This window comes from Cervus canadensis, chromosome 26 (assembly GCF_019320065.1).
Source record: "Cervus canadensis isolate Bull #8, Minnesota chromosome 26, ASM1932006v1, whole genome shotgun sequence".
Classification (NCBI taxonomy): Eukaryota; Metazoa; Chordata; class Mammalia; order Artiodactyla; family Cervidae; genus Cervus; species Cervus canadensis.
The window spans coordinates 15,296,965-15,317,152 of record NC_057411.1 but is presented as its reverse complement, the minus strand read 5'-3'; the positions used below and the strand labels follow the sequence as shown (position 1 = coordinate 15,317,152).

At 34.8% G+C, this 20,188-nt stretch overlaps 1 protein-coding gene across 14 annotated transcripts in view; it reads right to left on the bottom strand.

Annotated features, from left to right (window-relative positions):
* ADGRL3 (adhesion G protein-coupled receptor L3) overlaps positions 1 to 20,188 on the bottom strand; it is a 709,244-nt gene that overhangs the window by 55,695 nt on the left and 633,361 nt on the right. For all 14 annotated transcript variants that reach the window (XM_043447764.1, XM_043447769.1, XM_043447767.1 and 11 more), the window contains one exon: positions 5 to 173. In XM_043447764.1, coding sequence (XP_043303699.1) covers positions 5 to 173 — 169 coding nt within the window. The remainder of the gene's footprint in view (positions 1 to 4; positions 174 to 20,188) is intronic.

The window sequence follows — 20,188 nt, the reverse complement described above, 5'->3', positions numbered from 1 at the left end:
TTACCTTCTTTTGTAGGACACAATGGAAAATGAATATAAACATTCCCTGTAGAGAATTGAAAATGGTGAAGAGATACGCCATGATGACTGTGCTTTCATTAATATACATGAGTCCAAAGGCCCAGGTCAATCCTAATAGGCAGAGAAGAGCTATTGCACCTATAACCCATGACCTGCAAAGAGAAGAGAAAATTAAGGGTTATCAAATAGTTTGTCTTTAATTAACATAGTCATATCGTATCAACAATATTGACACTGAAAAAAATGTTACGGTAAGTTTTATTGACAGGAAATGTAAGACAGGTGGTATAAGTACTTCAAGATTTTAATGAGAACTTACAAGTTTTCAAGCTTGAGGAGATATACATGAATGAAAATGTTATGAACACAGAAATTCATTTAAGCAAAAGCAGATTTGTACTATTAAACTATTCATGTATTTGCAGCACATATGTGAATGATATGGAGATGCAATTATGGTTAATGGCAAGGGGGGAAAGTCTGTAAAGTTATGTTAGTCTCCACTGGTCTCATTGGTATGATAACATTTGTTTGATTATAGACTCTTTCCATTAGTGCTTCACCTGATACACTTTTACCCCATTTTTCCAAATTTCCTCTTTTTCCATAAAAAATTTAGTGTGTACTGATAAAAACAGAAGGAACCAATATATGGAACACATATAAATTTCAAAAGTTCAATCTGTCTGATTCTGTAGTTATGTAGAACAAATGTGAAATACAGTAGATGATAAAAAAAAAAAGTTCCCCTCTAGATCACCATCTACTCTTTCAGCCTTTGGATTGCTGTCTTCTGGGTTATGTTAGACTAGACTTTGGAAATCAGGCAATTGGCAGCTTTGTTGAAAAGAAGCCCAAAGGCTCAGGACACCTTCATGTCTTTGAAGTGTCTGTAAACTCATGGGAGATAATGAAGTTGAAAATGGGATGGAGAGGTATGAACAAAGTAGTCCAGAACGGAAGCCAAATTCTCACTCTCACTCCATTCCCTTGGTTTCCTCAAAGCTGCCATTCACAATACTAGTAAATGGATGACAAAAGTCCATATATTTGTGGTTATGTATTATGTATTCACTATCAACATAAAATAGACCTTTCCAATAGATAGGAATCCAATAATTGAAAATGGAATCTTCTCAACTTCTAAGTACATACGATAGGACCAAAACAGTCTAGATTTCTATAGTCTTAGCCCATCCTTTCCTTTCCCAATATACCTTCCTGAACATGGTAAACTAATATTTCTTTTCAGCAGACTATTATCCTCTACTTACATTGTTTAAGAAATGAGTATTTATGGGGATTGAAACTTTGCAAAACAAAGGATGGAAAATTGCATATATTTACTATAATCTGAAGCTGGGTTTAATAAATTTTTCAGAGAGAACTACATCTTAAGAAAGATATGTCCCAGAGTAGTCATTATTACGGTCTTACTAATCTCAAATATTTACCATTTTCCTTCTATAACCATCAGTCACTATATTTCAGATGTAAACATCCACTAAATTTAATGTGCTTAATTTAACACATTAATAATCTTGAATAAAGAATCCCTACAGGAAGTTTGCCATGCCACAAACATGTATGTGACATGTTTGTATATATGAATTAGAAAACATCTTAGAAGTTAATATCTTGTTTCACAAGCAGATTCAGAAGCATGAGAACTTTTAAGATAAAGCTCTCAGTTTTTACAGATATTGAAAAAAGGAAAAATGGAAAGAGTTGCCATTAAACCAAGACAAAATTGTTATTCAGCTTTAGAAATAAAATGATAGGATAAAATAGTCAAGTCAGCTATCCACTAGAAAACACATAATGGGCTCAAGTGTTAATGATATAAAATAGTGATGAGCCCAAATTCTAAAGAAAAAAGAAGTAAGAGCATGAAGAAGTAAGTGAAATGGTACTGTGGAGAAAATGAAAACAAAGGACTCTTCACCAGAAGAACAAACTGAAAGTCTACAGCAAGACCACCCAAAGGTTGCCAATCTTTTATGTTTATTGCTGCAGGACATAGAATTTTAAAATGTACAAAGGAGAAAAAGCCCAAATCTTAACATTTACGTTTATTTTTATTAGATTAGTACAGACTTGTAGCTTTGTTTCAGAAGCTTAAAAGATATGATCGATAATCAAGATATGTGTCAAATTTGAAAGAGGTTATTTTGCATAGGCAAGATTTAATTTTTGAAGGAGGCATTTCCCCTTCTTTTGGATATTTAGCCTAAAAACTTCATTAGTATCATTTGTAACTCAGTAGTTTCATATCCAGAAAATCGTTTGAAGATACAACACTAAGTCATGAAATAGTTTTAGATGAAAGATGTCCGAACAAGCACAGAAATGACGACATATGCAGCACAGAGAAGCACATCACAATGGAAGGAGAAAGCTAATAAAAGCAAAACAAGTCTGTACCACATCGAGTTGCTATTACTGTGGCACTAAGGGCAGGTGATATCCAATTAAAAGAGGTGAAGCAGAATTTCTCTGGCAATACACCTGCAGCATATTTACTCTGCAGAGAAGTTGTATGCCTGATTATTTTCCTGCACAGTTTGCTCTTCTGCCTCAATGTGAATGACAGAAGCTCTAATGATTTTTCAGTACTGATCTGACAGCTGGTTCATGGGACCACACTGATAAATGGAATTTATCAGCCATTCAGGTCATTCTTACTTGATGAAGGGTCTGTTATCCTCATAGCTAAAGAATGCATAGACATAAAGACAAGAACACCAACATTAGCATTTTATGACAAAGAATTTCATATGAAAAATATTCTCCTGGTTCCCAAAGGCCTCTGTCGCCCACCTCCCTAGAAGGCATCATAATCTTCCCTTTATATCCAGAAGGTAAATCCTAAAATGACCATGAGAACCTAAATAACAAGGAACAAAATCAATTTTACAATACTGCAATATCCCTTATGAGACTAAAATATTCCATTTTTTTTCATCATGTGCACATATTACTTGTGCCTTGACAGAGACATTTATTTCTAAGAGACCACATTTCTCTAGAGAATGAGAAATCTTATGAGCAACCTGGAAAAGGCTTGGGGGCATACTTAAAATGACAGATTTCATGTCACCTAAAGGTCTCCTTATTCTATAATATTAGTAGGTAAGATTACTTAATTATGGACAGTACACTTCTGAGTAATTTTAACAAGCAGATGATTGACCTGAGTTAAATCAGAACATTATAGCCCTTTGAAAATGATCAACAAGACTACTTTAAAATTATTTCTGATGGTGCACTGAGAAAAATTTTTGAACAATCTTTTGTAGCAATAGGAGCAAACAGACGGTACCTGTCTATTATCACGTATATGCACTATTTAGTATCATCCACATAAAATGAGATCCAAGCACCAAATTAGTAGAGATTAGTTAGGGGATATTTTGGATCTTTTTTTTTTTTTTGAAAAAAAACATAGTTGCTTCTCAGTGAATTGTGACAGGACTGAAAAGAAACAGAAAACTCCGTCCTCTATTCTCTTACCTCTAGCCAGAGGCAATGGTTTCTGATATCATGCATACAAAGTAAAGCTCTTAGAAAGGCTCCAACTGTGATGCATTCTGAACAAAGCGAACCACAGATAAAAAATCTCACTCTCCAGGGTGATAAAAGAGTAAAGAACAGATTGACAGCCTGGGATTTGAAGCCAGTTTGCCTGAGGTTTACATCCTAACTTAGTCACTTACTAGCTATTTGATCTTAGGCAAAAATATTAATAATTTACCTGTGGTTGTGTCAATTTTTACATCTATAAAATGGTGATAATTATAATGTAAGTTTCCTGTGATAATGAAATGATACATTATGTATCAAGTGCTCAGAATAGTACCTGACACAGTGTTTAATAAAGATCCCATAGTTACTATTAGACTATTTTCATTCTGAAAATACAGAATTTCTTACTAACCCAAAGAATATAACAGAAACTAATAAGTGTTGAACAGTTAAATCATTTGATGATGCTTCAGGAGTAAATATTATGCTGTAAAATAGATGTGGTGAAAGTTAAGTTTGGAGATGGAGCAGGGAGTAACTGACTGTAATGTCTAATACGGAGTTACTGGCCACATGGGTTTATTTATATTTAAATTTAAATTCATTAAAAGGAGATTAAGTTTAAAGTTCATTTCCTTTGGTCACACTAGTTACATTACAAATACTTAGAAACTTCAGTAGCTACCATATTGGACAGGGCAGTTCTAGAACATTTCTGTCGTTACAGAAAGTTCTATAGGACAGTGCTGAACTAGAAGATTCAAAGGGAGTTTTTAGCCAGAAAATGAAATTCTAAGAAATATTTTAAAAATGCCATGGATATGTAAAAAGAAAAATGGAGAAGAATTTCTAAGAATTGATCATATTTAACACTTGTAAACTGTGCCTAAAAAGAAAATCCTATACTTATATTAATATTGAAAACGTACAGAACATAATAGCATGATATTTATTCTACTATATGCATCCCCATGATATCAAAATTTTCCATCTATGATGCTAAATTTATGATTAGGATGACTCTATAGAGCTTATTCTCTTTGCTCTACAGCAGAAGCTAACATAACATTGTAAAGCAACTATGGCTCACTAAAAATGTTTTGTATATATATGTATATATACACACACACACATATATACATACATATATAGAACTTGGACTATAATTGCTAGAGTGAGATGTCTGCCTTTTTGAGAAATACCAAAAAAGAGAGATATCAGGGTGCAATTCTGTGATTTTTGTTGGCAACTCTGGGGATCAGCTGCTTGCTATACTCAATAGTAAAAACTGCAATTCCAATTCCAATTTTACTTAGAGTTCAGTTCAGTTCAGTTGCTCAGTCATGTCCGACTCTTTGTGACCCCATGAATCGCAGCACTCCAGGCCTCCCTGTCCATCACCAACTCCCAGAGTTTATGTTAGCTACACACAAACGGCAGAAAAATTATACCAAAGAAATTCTCGAACTGTTCAGAAAGTTCTAGGACCCACAGCAGACTTCCCAAACTGGGGATCTGGCAAAGGGACAGAGAACCCCCAGGGAATTTGATTATGGAGGCCATTGGGATTTGATTATAGAACTTCCACAGGACTGGAGAAACAGACTCTTGGAGGGCACAAACAAAACCTTGTACACACAGGAGCCAGGAGAAAGGAGCAGTGTCCCCACAAGAGACTGAGTCAGACTTGCCTGTGAGTGTCTAGGAGTCTCCAGTGGAGGCCTGGGTTGACAGTTTGGCCTTAGGCCAAACAACAGGGAGGGAACACAGCCCTACCCATTAACAGAAAATTATTATTATTATTAACAGAAAATTAGATTAACAATTTACTGGGCAATTCATCAGAGGGCAGACAGAATGAAAAACACAGTCACAGAAAACTAATCAAACTGATCAAAAGGACCACAACCTTGCCTAATTCAATGAAACTTGAGCCATGCCATGTAGGGCCACCCAAGACAGGTCATGGTGGAGAGTTCTGACAAAACATGGTCCACTGGAGAAGGGAATGGCAAACCACCTCAGTATTCTTGCCTTGAGAGCCCCATGAACAGTATTAAAAGGCAAAAAGATAGGACACTGAAAGATGAACTCCCCAGGTCAGTAGGTGCCCAATATGCTACTGGAGATCAGTTGAGAAATAACTCCAGAAAGAATGAAGGGACAGAGCCAAAGTGGAAACAACACCCAGTTGTAGATGGAATGGGTGATGGAAGTAAAAGTCCGATGCAGTAAAGAACAATATTACATAGGAACCCAGATTGTTAGGTCTGTGAATCAAGGTAAATTGGAAGTGGTCAAATAGGAGATGACAAGAGTGAACATTGACATTTTAGGATTTAGTGAACTAAAATGGACTGGAAAGAGCAAATTTAATTCAGAGGATCATTATATCTTCTACTGTGGGCAAGAATCCCTTAGAAGAAATGGAGTAGCCCTCACAGTCAATAAAAGAGTCTGAAATTTAGCACTTGGGTGTAATCTCAAAAATGACAGAATGATCTCTGTTCATTTTCAAGGCAAAATATTCAATACCACAGTAATCCAAGTCTATGCTCCAACAACTAATGCAGAATAAGCTGAAGTTGAATGATTCTATGAATTCCTAAAGACCTTCTAGAACTAACAATTAAAAAAAAAAAAAAAAAGATTTCCTTTTCAACATAGGGGACTAGATGCAAAAGTAGGAAGACAAGAGATACCTGGAGTAACAAGCAAGTTTGCACCTGGAGTACAGAATGAAGCAGGGCAAAGACTAACAGAGTTTTGCCAAGAGAATGCACTGGTCATAGCAAACACCCTCTTCCAACAGCACAAGTGATGACTCTACACATGGACACCACCGGATGGTCAATACCGAAATCAGATTGATTATATCCTTTGCAGCCAAAGATAGAGAGGCTCTACACAGTCAGTAAAAATAAGACTGGGCGCTGACTGTGGCTCAGATCATGAACTCCTTATTGCTAAATTCAGACTTAAATTGAAGAAATTAGAGAAAACCTTAGACTATTCAGGTATGACCTAAATCAAATCCCTTATGATTATACAGTGGAAGTGACAAATAGATTCAAGGGATTAGATCTCATAGAGAGAGAGCCTGAAGAACTATGGAAAGAGGTTCCTGACATTGTACAGGAGGTGGTGTCAAGACCATCCCCAAGAAAAAGAAATTAAAAAAAAAGGTAAAATGGTTGTCTGAGGAGACCTAACAAATAGCTGAGAAAAGAAGAAAAGCCAAAGGCAAAGGAGAAAAGGAAAGATATACCCATTTGAATGCAGAGTTCCAAAGAATAGCAAGCAGAGATAAGAAAGACTTCCTCAGTGATCAGTGCATACAAATAGAGGAAACCAATAGAATGGGAAAGACTAGAGAGCTCTTCAAGAAAACGAGAGATACCAAAGGATCATTTCATGCAAAGATGGGCACAATAAAGGACAGAAATGGTATGGACCTAACAGAAGCAGAAGATATTAAGAAACGGTGGCAAGAATACACAGAAGAACTACACACAAAAAAGATCTTCATGACCCAGATAACCACAATGGTGTTATCACTCACTTACAGCCAGACACCCTAGAGTCCAAAGTTAGGTGGGTTTTAGGAAGTATCACTACGAGCAAAGCTAGTGGAGGTGGTGGAATTCCAGGTGAGCTATTTCAAGTCTTAAAAGATGATGCTGTTAAACTGCTGCATTCAATATGCAAGCAAATTTGGAAAACTCAGTGGTGGCCACAGGACTGGAAAAGGTCAGGTTTCATTCAAATCCCAAAGAAAGTTCAAACTATCACACAACTGCACTCATCTCCCACGCTAGCAAAGTAAAGCTGAAAATTCTCCCAGTGAGGCTTCAACAGTACATGAACTGAGAACTTTCAGATGTTCAAGTTGGATTTAGAAAAGGCAGAGGAAATAGTCATCAAATTGCTAACGTCTGTTGTATCATAGAAAAAGGCAGAGAGTTCTAAAAAAAATTTACTTCTGCTTTATTGACTATGCCAAAGTCCTTTACTGTGTGGATTGCAACAAACAGTGGAAAATTCTTAAAGAGATGAGAATACCAAACATCCTTACCTGTGAGAAATCTGTATGCAGGTCAAGAAGCAACAGTTAGAACCCAGACATGGAACCAAAGAATAGTTCCAAATTGGGAAAGGAGTACCTCAAGGCTGTATATCTTCACTCTGCTTATTTAACTTATACACAGAAGACATCATGCAAAATGTTGGGCAGGGTGAAGCATAAGATGAAATCAAGTTTTCCAGGAGAAATATCAATAACCTCAGATATGCAGATGACACCACTCTTATGGCAGAAAGTGAAGAAGAATTAAAGAGCCTTTTGATGAAAGTGAAAGAGGAGAGTGAAAAAGCTGGCTTAAAATTCAACATTCATAAAAAATGAAGATCATAGCGTTGGTCCCATCACTTAATGGCAAATAGATGGGGAAAGAATGGAAACGGTGAGAGACTTTATTTTCTTGGGCTCCAAAGTCACCGCAGATGGTGACTACAGCCATGAAATTAAAAGATGCTTGCTCCTTGGAAGAAAAGCTATGACAATTCTAGACTGCATATTAAAAGCAGAGACATTACGTTGCCAAGAAAGGCCCATCTATTTTAAGCTATGTTTTTTCCAGAAGTATTGTATGGATGTGAGAGTTGGAGTATAAAGAAAGCCAATGAATTGATGCTTTTGAACTGTGGTGTTGGAGAAGATGCTTGAGAGTCTCTTGGACAGGAAGGAAATCAAACCAGTGAATCCTAAGGGAAATCAGTCCTGAATACTCATTGGAAGGGCTGATGCTAAAGCTGAAACTCCAATACTCTGGCCACCTGATGCGAAGAACTGACTCCTTGGAAAAGACCCTGATGCTGGGAAATATTGAAGGCAGGAGAAGGGGACGACAGAGGATGAGCTGGTTGGATGGCATCACCGACTCAATGGACATGAGTTTGAGCAAACTCCAGGAGCTGGTGATGGACAGGTAAGCCTGGAGTGCTCCAGTCCATGGGTTTGCAGAGTCGGACAGGACTGAGTGACTGAATTGAACTGATGGCAATGCGTTTAATTCATGGGAATATAAACATAGGTGAACTGTGACATTTCTGGGTCTTGGCAATTAAAAGATTGGAATTGGGTTTCCCTGGACCTTTTTATCCTTCTCTTTTCCTAAGAGACATTGACAGTACAGCCTCAGATCTAAAAGAAAGGCTGTTTACTGACGGGGAGCCACCTTTTAGATTTAGACCACTGATTTCTATACTCTAACGTAAATTTAAGCTACTAAAATTTAGAGAAATTTTTATTGTGCCTTAGCCTGTGCAATAATTACTAAAGCAGGTTTTAGCTGTAAGAATCCCTAGTTCACATGCAATGTAGAAATTCATGCTAAAGACAAAGAACTCTTCATTAATTTTACCTCCAGAATGACATGAATAATATACAATAGTTTAAAATCTAAATATCACTAAAGTTTATCTATAATATGTCAGCTATTTTCCATCATTTTGTCAGATATTCTACTGGCTTAAAGAATCTAGTTTCAGAATGTCTTTCATCAAATCTAAATTAAATTGATGATAATGTTGCCACCTGTTATGGTGACAAAGGTATATGCTATTGATTCACTTTTTATTTTAAAAAAATCTACATAACAAGTTTCTAAAGTTGAATAATTTTCATTCTGATTCACCAGTGAAAGCCCACTGAAACAGAAATTCATCCCAAGTTGTAAGACTGAAACAATTTTACTCTAATTATTTAAGGTTTTATGAAAATATGGTCACAAATGCTTAAGATGTTCTTGGCAGATGTTAAGAGGAACTTACAAGTTATCTTAGAATTTACAAGTAGTGACATGGAAAATGAAATAAAACATATTGTGTAGTTTTCAAGGTACAAATAAGAAAAAAGATCCACTTTTCTTAGTAAATACATTTTCCTTTTATCAGACATTTATCATTTTAACCTTATATTTAAAATTCAAAATTTTAAATATTAATGTCATAATATTATCTTTTTAGAGTGATCCTTACAATCAAGATCAGAATTTTTAGGGGCCTCTATGGTAGAGAATTTTTAGTGGTGGGTGCTAGTGGTAAAAAAAGTGAAAAGTGAAGTCCCTCAGTCGTGTCCAACTCTTTGTGACCCCATGGACTGTAGCCTACCAGGCTCCTCTGTCCATGGGATTTTCCAGGCAAGAATACTGGAGAGAGTTGCCATTTCCTTCTCCAGGGGACCTTCCCGACCCAGGGACTGAACCCAGGTCTCCCACATTGTAGGCAGATGCTTTACCATCTGAGCCACCAGGGAAGTCCCTCCTGCTAATGCAGGAGACATAAGACACATGGGTTCGATCCCAGGGTCGGGAAGATCCCCTGGATAAAGACATGGCAACCGACTCCAGTGTTCTTGCCTGGAGAATCCTGTGGACAGAGCAGCCTAGCAGGCTACAGTCCATAGGGTCGCAAACAGCTGAACACAACTGAAGCAACTAGCACGTATGCACGTAGATTGATAATACTTATGCATATGCTTATATAGTCTATAACAATTCCAAAGAACACAAAAGGGCTATTAAAATCTAGCCCCATAGAAGCTGAGCTAAAAACAGAAAAATACATCTTCAAAAGATTTCATAACCAAAACATTTACTTATAAATTAATGCTATAATTGTGGTTTAGTTGCTAAGTCTTGTCTGAGTCCTATGATCCCATGGACTGCAGCCCTCCAGGCTCCTCTGTCCATAGGATTTTCCAGGCAAGAATACTGGAGTGGTTTGCCAAGTCTTATAATATAATATGTCAGTATAGACAGATGACAAATGGACAGAAGCAATACAATGAATCAGTTTAGCTATAGAATATTCCTTCTCTGACTTTAACAATTCAAAATAGAATATTATTTTTAATAAATTTTTAAAAGGAAGCATCACCTAAACTTCAAGATAAAAAGAAGACTAATTCTTTAACTAGTTTTAAAATTTCTTCTTCATTATATTAGATACATATAATTTCTTTCTTTTTTTTCTTTTTTATATAGTTGAATGGGTAAGGTTTGGTGTGAAGGAAGATGGAGTCATTGGAGTCCTATCTGAGAATAAGATTTAATCCCCAAGCCAGAGTTGTTGATCTTATCAAATTCAAGGCTAATGCATCCCAAGACCCTCTGGAATTGCCAAATTACCTTATTGGTGTTGAACTGTATATTTAACTGTACAGTGACTGAACTGCATATTTAACTGTGAGAAAGAGAGCAATCATGATATACATTCTGGTCAGTATTCCAGTATTTCCAGGTTCATTATGCAGCTGAATTTACTTTTCCTGATATAAAACTGTATCAAAGGAATAAAGATATTTCTCCTTGGATTTGGTTTGGGTTACTGCAGAGTCAGACATGACTGAAGCGACTTAGCGGCAACAGCAGCAGCAGCAGGAAGGCTAAATGTAATAGGAGTAAGTTTCTCAAAATGAGAGTATTCTTCACTATTTATAAAAGAAAAAAAGACAAAATAGTAAAGACATGGTCTTTCATGACTGCAGTGTTCACAGAATATATAAAACAGTGGAAATAGAAAGAAAAGAATCAGATTTACTAATACAAATCCAGCAGACACAAATCTTAACATGCAATGGAGGAAGGATGTTTTAAATGGGATGTTATTCAAGTTTTAAATTGGTCAACATTTAATAACCAGAATGGCAAAGTAGCAAGATCTGTCTAAGACAGAGTTAAGATATTTGCTACCAGGTTGGATAAGGGATATTTGAGATAGCATAGTTAGAAGAGTAGTGATCAGAGAAATATTTAAACGTATCAATGTTTATACCTCGCTATCCTGAAAATGCTCAATCCATTAGTAACACTTATGATAGAGATCCTGACAGTTTTTATGTTTCTTTCAAATGTATTTTATATTAGTGGGACAATACCATTCTAGATTTATATTATTATTCCATTATCTTTTTTTAACCAGTGTAGGAAGATTAAAATGAAAAGTCATTTAGAATGTAATTCAATGTTTTTGAGTAAAATATAAACAATGTTTCATCATGGTCATATGTTTAAATTAGTTAGCATTAAAGGTATTAAAATCCTTTGAAAAATATGAAAGTATAACAAATATAAAATGTATAGAGAAGATTTTATTTCAACTGTGGATTTTATTACTATTAACATATTACTACTAAGAGCTATATCTTTACAATTTGCTCATATAAAAATATTAAGAGGAGAGTGAAATGAACCAAATAAAGAAAATAAATGGTTTTGAATATATCATAAACATTTTCATTCCTATCCCTCAATGTCCTTACAATAATATTACAGAGTTGAGGAGAGTAAACACCAATATTAAATTTTTAATCCCAGAATTTCACACTGCTGATAAATTGGGTAAGTCTGAAATTAGGAAGAATTGAGTATATAATAAATCAAGATTAATAAATATTAAATAAATGACTAATAAAACTTTAATTATATTATCCCCCCAACTCAATGCTATACAAATTCTTATAACTCAGTACAATATGGTCAAAGAGCTACTTACATATGAAAGACATTAGGAGTATCAATTATGAGAATGAGTAATGAATTAGCATATTGGACACAAACAGCAAAAAATTTTTTACACTTTAGTATCTCCATCTATCAAATTTATAAAATGAATTAGTAGGTTTATAAAAATGAATTTATGAAAATTTATAAAAATGAATTGGTAGTTCCCATGAAAATAAGATGCTTCCCCTGGTGGCTTAGACAGTAAAGAATCCTCCTGCAATGCAGGAGATGTGGGTTCAATCCCTGCGTCTGGAAGATCCCCTGGAGAAGGAAATGGCAACCCACTCCAGTATTCTAGCCTGGGAAATCTCACTGACAGAGCAGCCTGCCAGGCTACAGTTCATGGGATTGTGAAGAGTCGGACATGACTGAGCAACTAAGCACAAACACACACGTACAATTAAGATTTAAAATTTTGGAATCACATTGGAAGCAAATAAGATCATTGTATGATTATAAATATTAATACATGAAAGAAAGTGTATCTTAGTAACTGTAAGCACTAATTTGTGAATCGACCTGTCTGCACTTAGATGAGCATTCTACAACCTTGGGCACATTATTCAACTTCTCTGACCCTCACATTCTTCATCTTTGAAATGTGTATAAATATAGATCTTTGTTCATAGGGCTGTTGTGTGTATTAAACAAAAGTTCCAAAAAGCTCCTTTTATTTAATATGCAAAAAATTACTCAACATATAATTTTAATATACAAAAGTACCGTACACATATTTGTTATTACATTTGCTGTTGTGTATTGACCTTCTGTCCTCAAAAAAAGAGCTGCAGCGAAAAAACAGGTTCCCCTTTAAGTGTTTTGGAAATTCATATATTAACTAGAAATCCAAAGAGCAAGGGAGAATCACTGCCTTTTTCTGAAATTAATATTTAGATTGAGAAAACTTCAGTCTATTTGATATTTTATTCTGGATTTCTTTAGGCTTAGTATAGGCTATGAAATTCTACATTTTCATTTGAAATGGGCTATATACCCAGATTCCTAATGAACATTAAAATAGAAACCAATAGTTCTTTGTATTACATGAGAAATCCAAATTTAATTAATAAATATATTGTATCTTCAGTGTCAAAAAGTATAATAATAACTGCAATATTTCACTAAATGTAATCCTTTGATCAAGTAAGACATAAACAACATAAAATTATGTGTGAAATGTTCATGAAAATTCATTAAGATATCTGTTATAAAATTGAACTTCATATTTTCTCATTTTTTGAAAACTTGAAACTCTGAATAGGATAAAGTAAATGAAAAAATATATAAATATAAGTCTACATTTCTTACTAATGATTTTTATCTTGTAATCTATGAAAACTGTGGTTCTAGTGTGAGATAGAAATATATCAAGATCTGTAAAATAATGGCAACAAATTTGACATCTTTTATTTTTTAAAACTTACAGATTGAATCATGTTTCCAGTCTCATTATTTAAGGACCAATGTTTTTCAGACTTACAAGAAGAGTCTTAGAAGCCACTGACTCTTTAAAACAAGAGAGCTGATAAGCTTGATCATTGGAATGCAAGGAGAGGAAGTACTTTAAAGAATATATAACATACTTTCAGGGTTTCTTTTTTCAATTTAGAAGATATAAAAACTTTTAAGTTAGCAAAATAAGAGAGAAAAATTGATAACTTTTATATATTCTTGTCAAATGTGTTTTGACAGCTTGAATTGTTATATCTTTCTCATACCATATGGTATCATCACCTCTCATTTCAACAACTTGCAACAGAAACATTCATCATACCCTATCTGTGAATAAACACCTTATTATAAATTGCTTGTATGAACAACTAAAACATAAAATAAAAAAGTACAACTGTGTATTTTAAACATGTTGGTATTTACTAAAGATTCTAATAAATGGAACCAAGGCAGGCCTTGAAATACAATAGGACACAGACAAGTCTTATTTAATGTTGGTCAAGTAATGTAACTTTCATAAGCCCTAGTTTACTCACTTTCACAATGGATGACATAATCCATAATGCATATGTGTGTGCTCAGTTGCTTCACTTGTGTCCAACTCTCTGTGACCTCATAGACTGTAGCTCTCCAGGCTCCTCTGTCCATGGAATTCTCCAGCCAAGAATACTGGAGTGTCTTACTATGATCTTTTTAGAGTTGAATGCAACCAAGAAAAGAATAGTCTATGCCTCAACTGGTTTCTTGGATAGTGAGTAGACCTAGATAATGACCCACAATCTCTACTGCAAGTCCACTTCTAACACAGAAGCTCTGTGAGATGTTGTAGTCCCTAAGTAAATTTATAACTAGAAATTTGAATATAATCTTAAAATTACATCAACAAGAAAACATTGAGAAATGGTATAGAAAATTTAAGCAAATATACACATAAATCAAATTTTAAAGATATACAAACTCCAAATACCAAAATAACAGTTCTAAAATCAATCACACGTTAGGCCAAAGGGCAACCTTAATAAAATACTGAGTTAATATCAACCCAACTGCATTCTCTGATGATCATGACATCAAATCTTGAAATCAATAACTTAGAAAACATCCATAGATGTACACGAACAATTATCCATCTGCTGCTACATCTCCAAAGAAACCTCAAGACCCTGAATATTTTACAAATAAGTTCTATTCAATATCAAAACAACAAATAATCCTTTTTTCATATAGGTCAGGCCTAAACAAAAAAGAAGAAAAGCTTTATGAGACTACTATAACTTACTAGGTAGGGAAAATTTAAGAGAATAAATAAGAACATTTTATTTAAAATCTCACTTAAAAATCCTAAATAAGCTATTAGATAGCAAAATCTAATAGTGCATAAACATCATGATCAATTATTGCATAACAGTGAAGAAGAACTTTAAAAACTGATTCTGAAATTTACATGAAAGAAAAATGAAAGTCTAAGAGAAGCTAAAGCAATTTGGAAAGATGATGAAAACGGGAGGTCTCATGCTACCAGATACTAAGTAAGGTTGGTAATAATGAAACAATGGTAGAGAAGTGAGGTCTATGTCCATGGAACAGAAGAGGGCACGCAGAGATCTGCTGTGGGACAGTGTAGCAGCACAAATCCTCAGGAAAAGGAGGGATCATTTTGTGAACAATGAAACAATTGGAAATTTGCCTGATCATATTAGGAGCACAACATGTCCTCCAAAGACCTCAAAATCACACACTATAGAGGAAAATTTGATGGTTTAAATATATAATACTAAAAAAATAAAAATAAAATTTTAAAATTAAAAAAAATAAATACATATATAATACTGTTCTCTGTAATAAAACCAGAATCAACAGAGACATGACAGAGAAGCTACATTCAATAAGCAAAGCATTTAAACTGTATATTAGCAAGTAAATGAGAAAGTTTACAGAAAGGCTCATTGAAAAACAAAATGGGAAAATTTAAAATGTTTTTAGAAAGATTAAAAATAGAAACAAATGACCATAGTCATTTTACTAAAAGGGTTCCTATAAGTATGAACTGAGATGTTGAATATTTATTGTTTTATTGCTTTAAGTTTTTATATATTACACTAATGAAACTAACTGAGTGGAAGATCTGGTAATTTTAGATATCTTTCTACAGCTACCTGAACAAGATGTTGTAAATTCAAAGAAGGCATAAAAATGAGACAAGTACAATGACAATGACTATTGCAAAGAAAACTTGTCATTTTTTTTAACCTCTTGGCATATGTAATGTTAATATTCAATTACGTCAATATTTTTCACCGATATATTACTACTTTTTATACTCATGGCTTGCTGTCTATCTCATAAACAGTTTGAAATTAAAGCTAAAACCATTAATTGCAGTTCTGGAACTGAGAGGATTTTTGTGTTAGCATGTTTAAATGTCTCATTGAAAATATGAACTTCTACAAACAACATTCCTGAGTATTCTAGAATACATGCTCAAATATACATTTATAAAAGAGCCAGGGGACTTGGATGACAGATCTTTTTAAAATACATAATAGTATATAGTGGAAAAATCCAGCAACAATTGGGACTCAGCCAAGAGAAAATTAGATTAGGAAATTTTCAACCTTGGACTGAGCAGCTCAAGACACCTAACATTCCACTATACTGTCTGCACATTTTAATTACAAATCCAGTGCTTTACTACACAGTCCTTTATTTAAAATAACTATGACTTACATCGTTTCACTACTTCTTAATATGAGGTAAACTTTTTAAAAACAAAATAACACTCCTATTAAAAAAGTATTCCTGGAAAGTAGGAGAATGAGAAAAGCTAAAGTTTGAAAGAGTGTTGTTGCTTTAATGTTATTCTTATTTAAATGAGAGATATTCCCTTGGAATTAGGGGATATTGATATGCACCCAGAGTGTGCTGGTAAGTTTTTCAGCTCTATTGTGTAAACCATAATTTGTGATGATTAATTTGCCTGTCAGTGATCATCTATTTATTATCTTTAATCATAGAGCATTTCAATCTCCTTTGATGAATTGGAATATAGTTAAATAGCCTGAGATGTGATTTTAAGATTAAGTATCTTGGTATTTTCTAGAATTTGAGGAGAAAATGTATGTATCTAAGGCAGAGTGTTAGCAGTGTTTTCATCTATCTAGGGGGATTTTTCCATTGCTATGGGTACAAATTCTATTATCTAAGATTATAAGTGACTGTAATAAGATAGTAAAGATTGAATGGGGACCACAAAAAGTTCCAAGCTTGCTCCATCTAATTACTTAAAATTTTTATGCATATCTTTTAATTCAATCCGAATTTCCACCATTTCCCTTGTTCTCCCCAAATTCCATCCTGTCCTTTGAAATTCAGAATCTAATATCAACAAATTCCCCTACATTCTAATATTCCGTCCTGGGTGTGTTTTTGTCACCTTCATGCTTTAAGTGACATTGTTGTCTGCTGACAGTGCTTCCCCTAAAGACCACACAAACTCAAATATTGATTTTCTCACAACTCAGGCAGTAGAAGTAATATTGCCAAATCATGATTTTTACCTCCGTCGAAAACCCAGCTCCTTTGAGAGTCTTGCCATCAAATATCACTACCACCATTTATTTCCTATTTTCTTTTTTGTTATTTACTAGCATCTCCAGACATCCCATTTTTCAGTCGTTTTGTATTCATCCTTTCCTGCCTGACCAGCCTAGATTCTATGACCTTTAACTTCTTGTATTTCCTTTCATCTTTAATGATTTGAAAAAATATGCAACCCTGAATAGGTGAGTATTGAACAAACAACTATGATTTCTGAAGACATGCTAAATTCATGACAACAAATGTCTTATAACATTTAACAATATCCGGAAAATCAACTAAACTCCCCTATCAATCTGCTTTCCCCTACCCCATGGGGAATATTTAACATCTTTCTTGTACCTCAAACTTCCTTTTCACCCCAACACCTTCGGCTGAATATTGCCCCCTATTTACTTTAAAAGAAGCAATCTGATAGTTGCAAATGCATTGGTGCACTGTCTGGACCTCACAACCCCTTGTACAGATCCTGAATTTATCCCTTATCTGCTGCATGCTTAGCTGATAAAGATTTGTCCTGTGACCTGCAGATGACTGTTTTTCTGTACCAGAGCTACTAGGCCCACACAGCCAGAAGTGCCTGGGAGTTTACATTCCACTCTCACAACCCATCCCTTGCCCCCTCAACAAGACTGTAGTAAATTACGAACAGGTGTGAAATTATAGAATTCTAGTTCCTAAGCCTTAACGTTGGACAGTTCCAAAGTGTTATTTACACTCCAGAGCTCCCTCTGGGATCAGGGTCAGTCTGAGACTTCACCAGAATGACAACCTTGCAAAGTTTCTTCCTATTATCTATCCTGCTTCCCCTTACTTTCTTATCGATTTCCTATGAAAGGATTTCCTTCTTTAATTGTTTGTGCTGAATCCTTGGCTCAGAGTCCACTTCTGGGAGAACTCAAACGAGACTACTGACAGAAACGTCCCCATCTTTCCAAAACTGAATCTATAAACTACTTTCAACAGTACCCACACACACTGTGTTCCCCCCTTTTACAATGAGATAAATGCCTCTTTCTTAGTATGCCAACATATCCACTCATTCTGACACTTCTCAAGAACCGTGCTCCTTTGAGGATTGTTCTCTCCTGCTTTTTATGAATTATCTCCTCGTCTATAGGTTCATTCCCATCAGCAAACATACTTCAGTATTTCTTACTTTAAAAAACAAAACAAACACCTTCTAGATCCCAGATATTCTCCAAGAATCTTTGGTGTTATCTTTACTGAAAAATTTGTGAAGAGATTTCTAAACATATAATTCATATAACCTCACTTCTCATTTTTATAAAAGCCACTCTACTTAGGCACACATTCCTCATAACTCCACAATGTCCTGTCATGGCCAAATCCCTCGTCAACTTTTCCATCTCATCATACTTGAGTGCTCAGGAACATCATACCCTTCTATTTTTTGGCTTCTATGACATAATTTTTTATTTACCCTGTTGACTATACTTTCTGAGTCACCAAAGTGACTGTTTACAAAAACAACATCCTTCTAGGGTAGCTTCATTCAGTAATTCACTTTAAATTCTAGTTACTCTTAAATCTCTATCTCCAATTCTGATAAGACCACTGTGACATTAAGATTCCTGAAAACTGCACTTTACTAACCTTATTTTTCAGCTCATTATTTAAAATATTAAAATAATCACAGGATTCTGAAGATGGGGTTCTTGAGTCATGTATTCCAGTCTATATTTAAATTTAAATCTTCTTTAAGCATGTCTTCATTCAAAAATGATCCTTATGAAAAAAACTCAAGTGAAGCACAGTTTATTTGTAGATGTACAATGTGATATAATAAGGAATACATGGTAATAATTGGGAAATGGACTCTGAAACCAGATCGCATATTGGAATCCAAGTTTTAGCAATAAATAGCTGTAAGGTCTCAAGGTAAGTTAATTATCCCATTTGAAATCTCAAAGGTTTATTACAAAGATAAAATTTACACATGTAGAGGGTGCAGAACTGTGTCTAATACATAGCAAAACTTCAATAAATTAAGTATGTCTCATTATTTTGCTCACAGATTCAAAGAGAAAAAACACATGAAATCTTAAATTGATGTTGGATCAAATGCAACTATTAGGGCTGATTTAAGGGCAGAAGTCAAAGGCTTTGGTGTAGTCAATAAAGCAGAAGTAGATGTTTCTCTGGAATTCTCTTGCTTTTTCAGTGATCCAACAGATGTTGGCAATTTGATCTCTGGTTCCTCTGCCTTTTCTAAATCAACTTGAACATCTGGAAGTTCATGGTTCACCTACTGATGAAGCCTGGCTTGGAGAATTTTGAGCATTGCTTTGCTAGAATGTGAGATGAGTGTAATTATGTGGTAGTTTGAGCATTCTTTGGCATTGCCTCTCTTTGGGATTAGAATGAAAACTGATCTTTTCCAATCCTGTGGCCACTGCTGAGCTTTCCAAATTTGCTGGCATATTCAGTGCAGCACTTTCACAGCATCATCTTTTTTTTTTAAATAGCTCAACTGGAATCACATCACCTCAACTACCTTTGTTCATCGTGTGGCTTCCTAAGGCCCACTCAATGTTGCATTTCAGGATGTCTAGCTCTAGGTTGGTGATCACACCACTGTGATTATCTGGGTCATGAAGATCTTTTCTGTGTAGTTCTGTGTATTTTTGCCGCCTCTTCTTAATATCTCCTGCTTCTTTTAGGTCCATACCATTTCTGTCCTTTATTGTGCCCATCTTTGCATGAAATATTCCCTGGGTATCTCTACTTTTCTTGAAGAGACCTCTAGTCTTTCCTATTCTATTGTTTTCCTCTATTTCTTTGCATTGATCTCTGAGGAAGGCTTTCTTATCTCCCCTTGCTATTCTTTGGAACTCTGCATTCAAATGGATATGTCTTTCATTTCCTCCTTTGCTTTTTCCTTCTTTTCTATTCATAGCTATTTGTAAGACCTCCTCAGATAACCATTTTGCCTTTTTGAATTTCTTTTCCTCAGGGATGGTCTTGATCCCTGCTTACTGTACAATGTCACGAACCTCCGAACC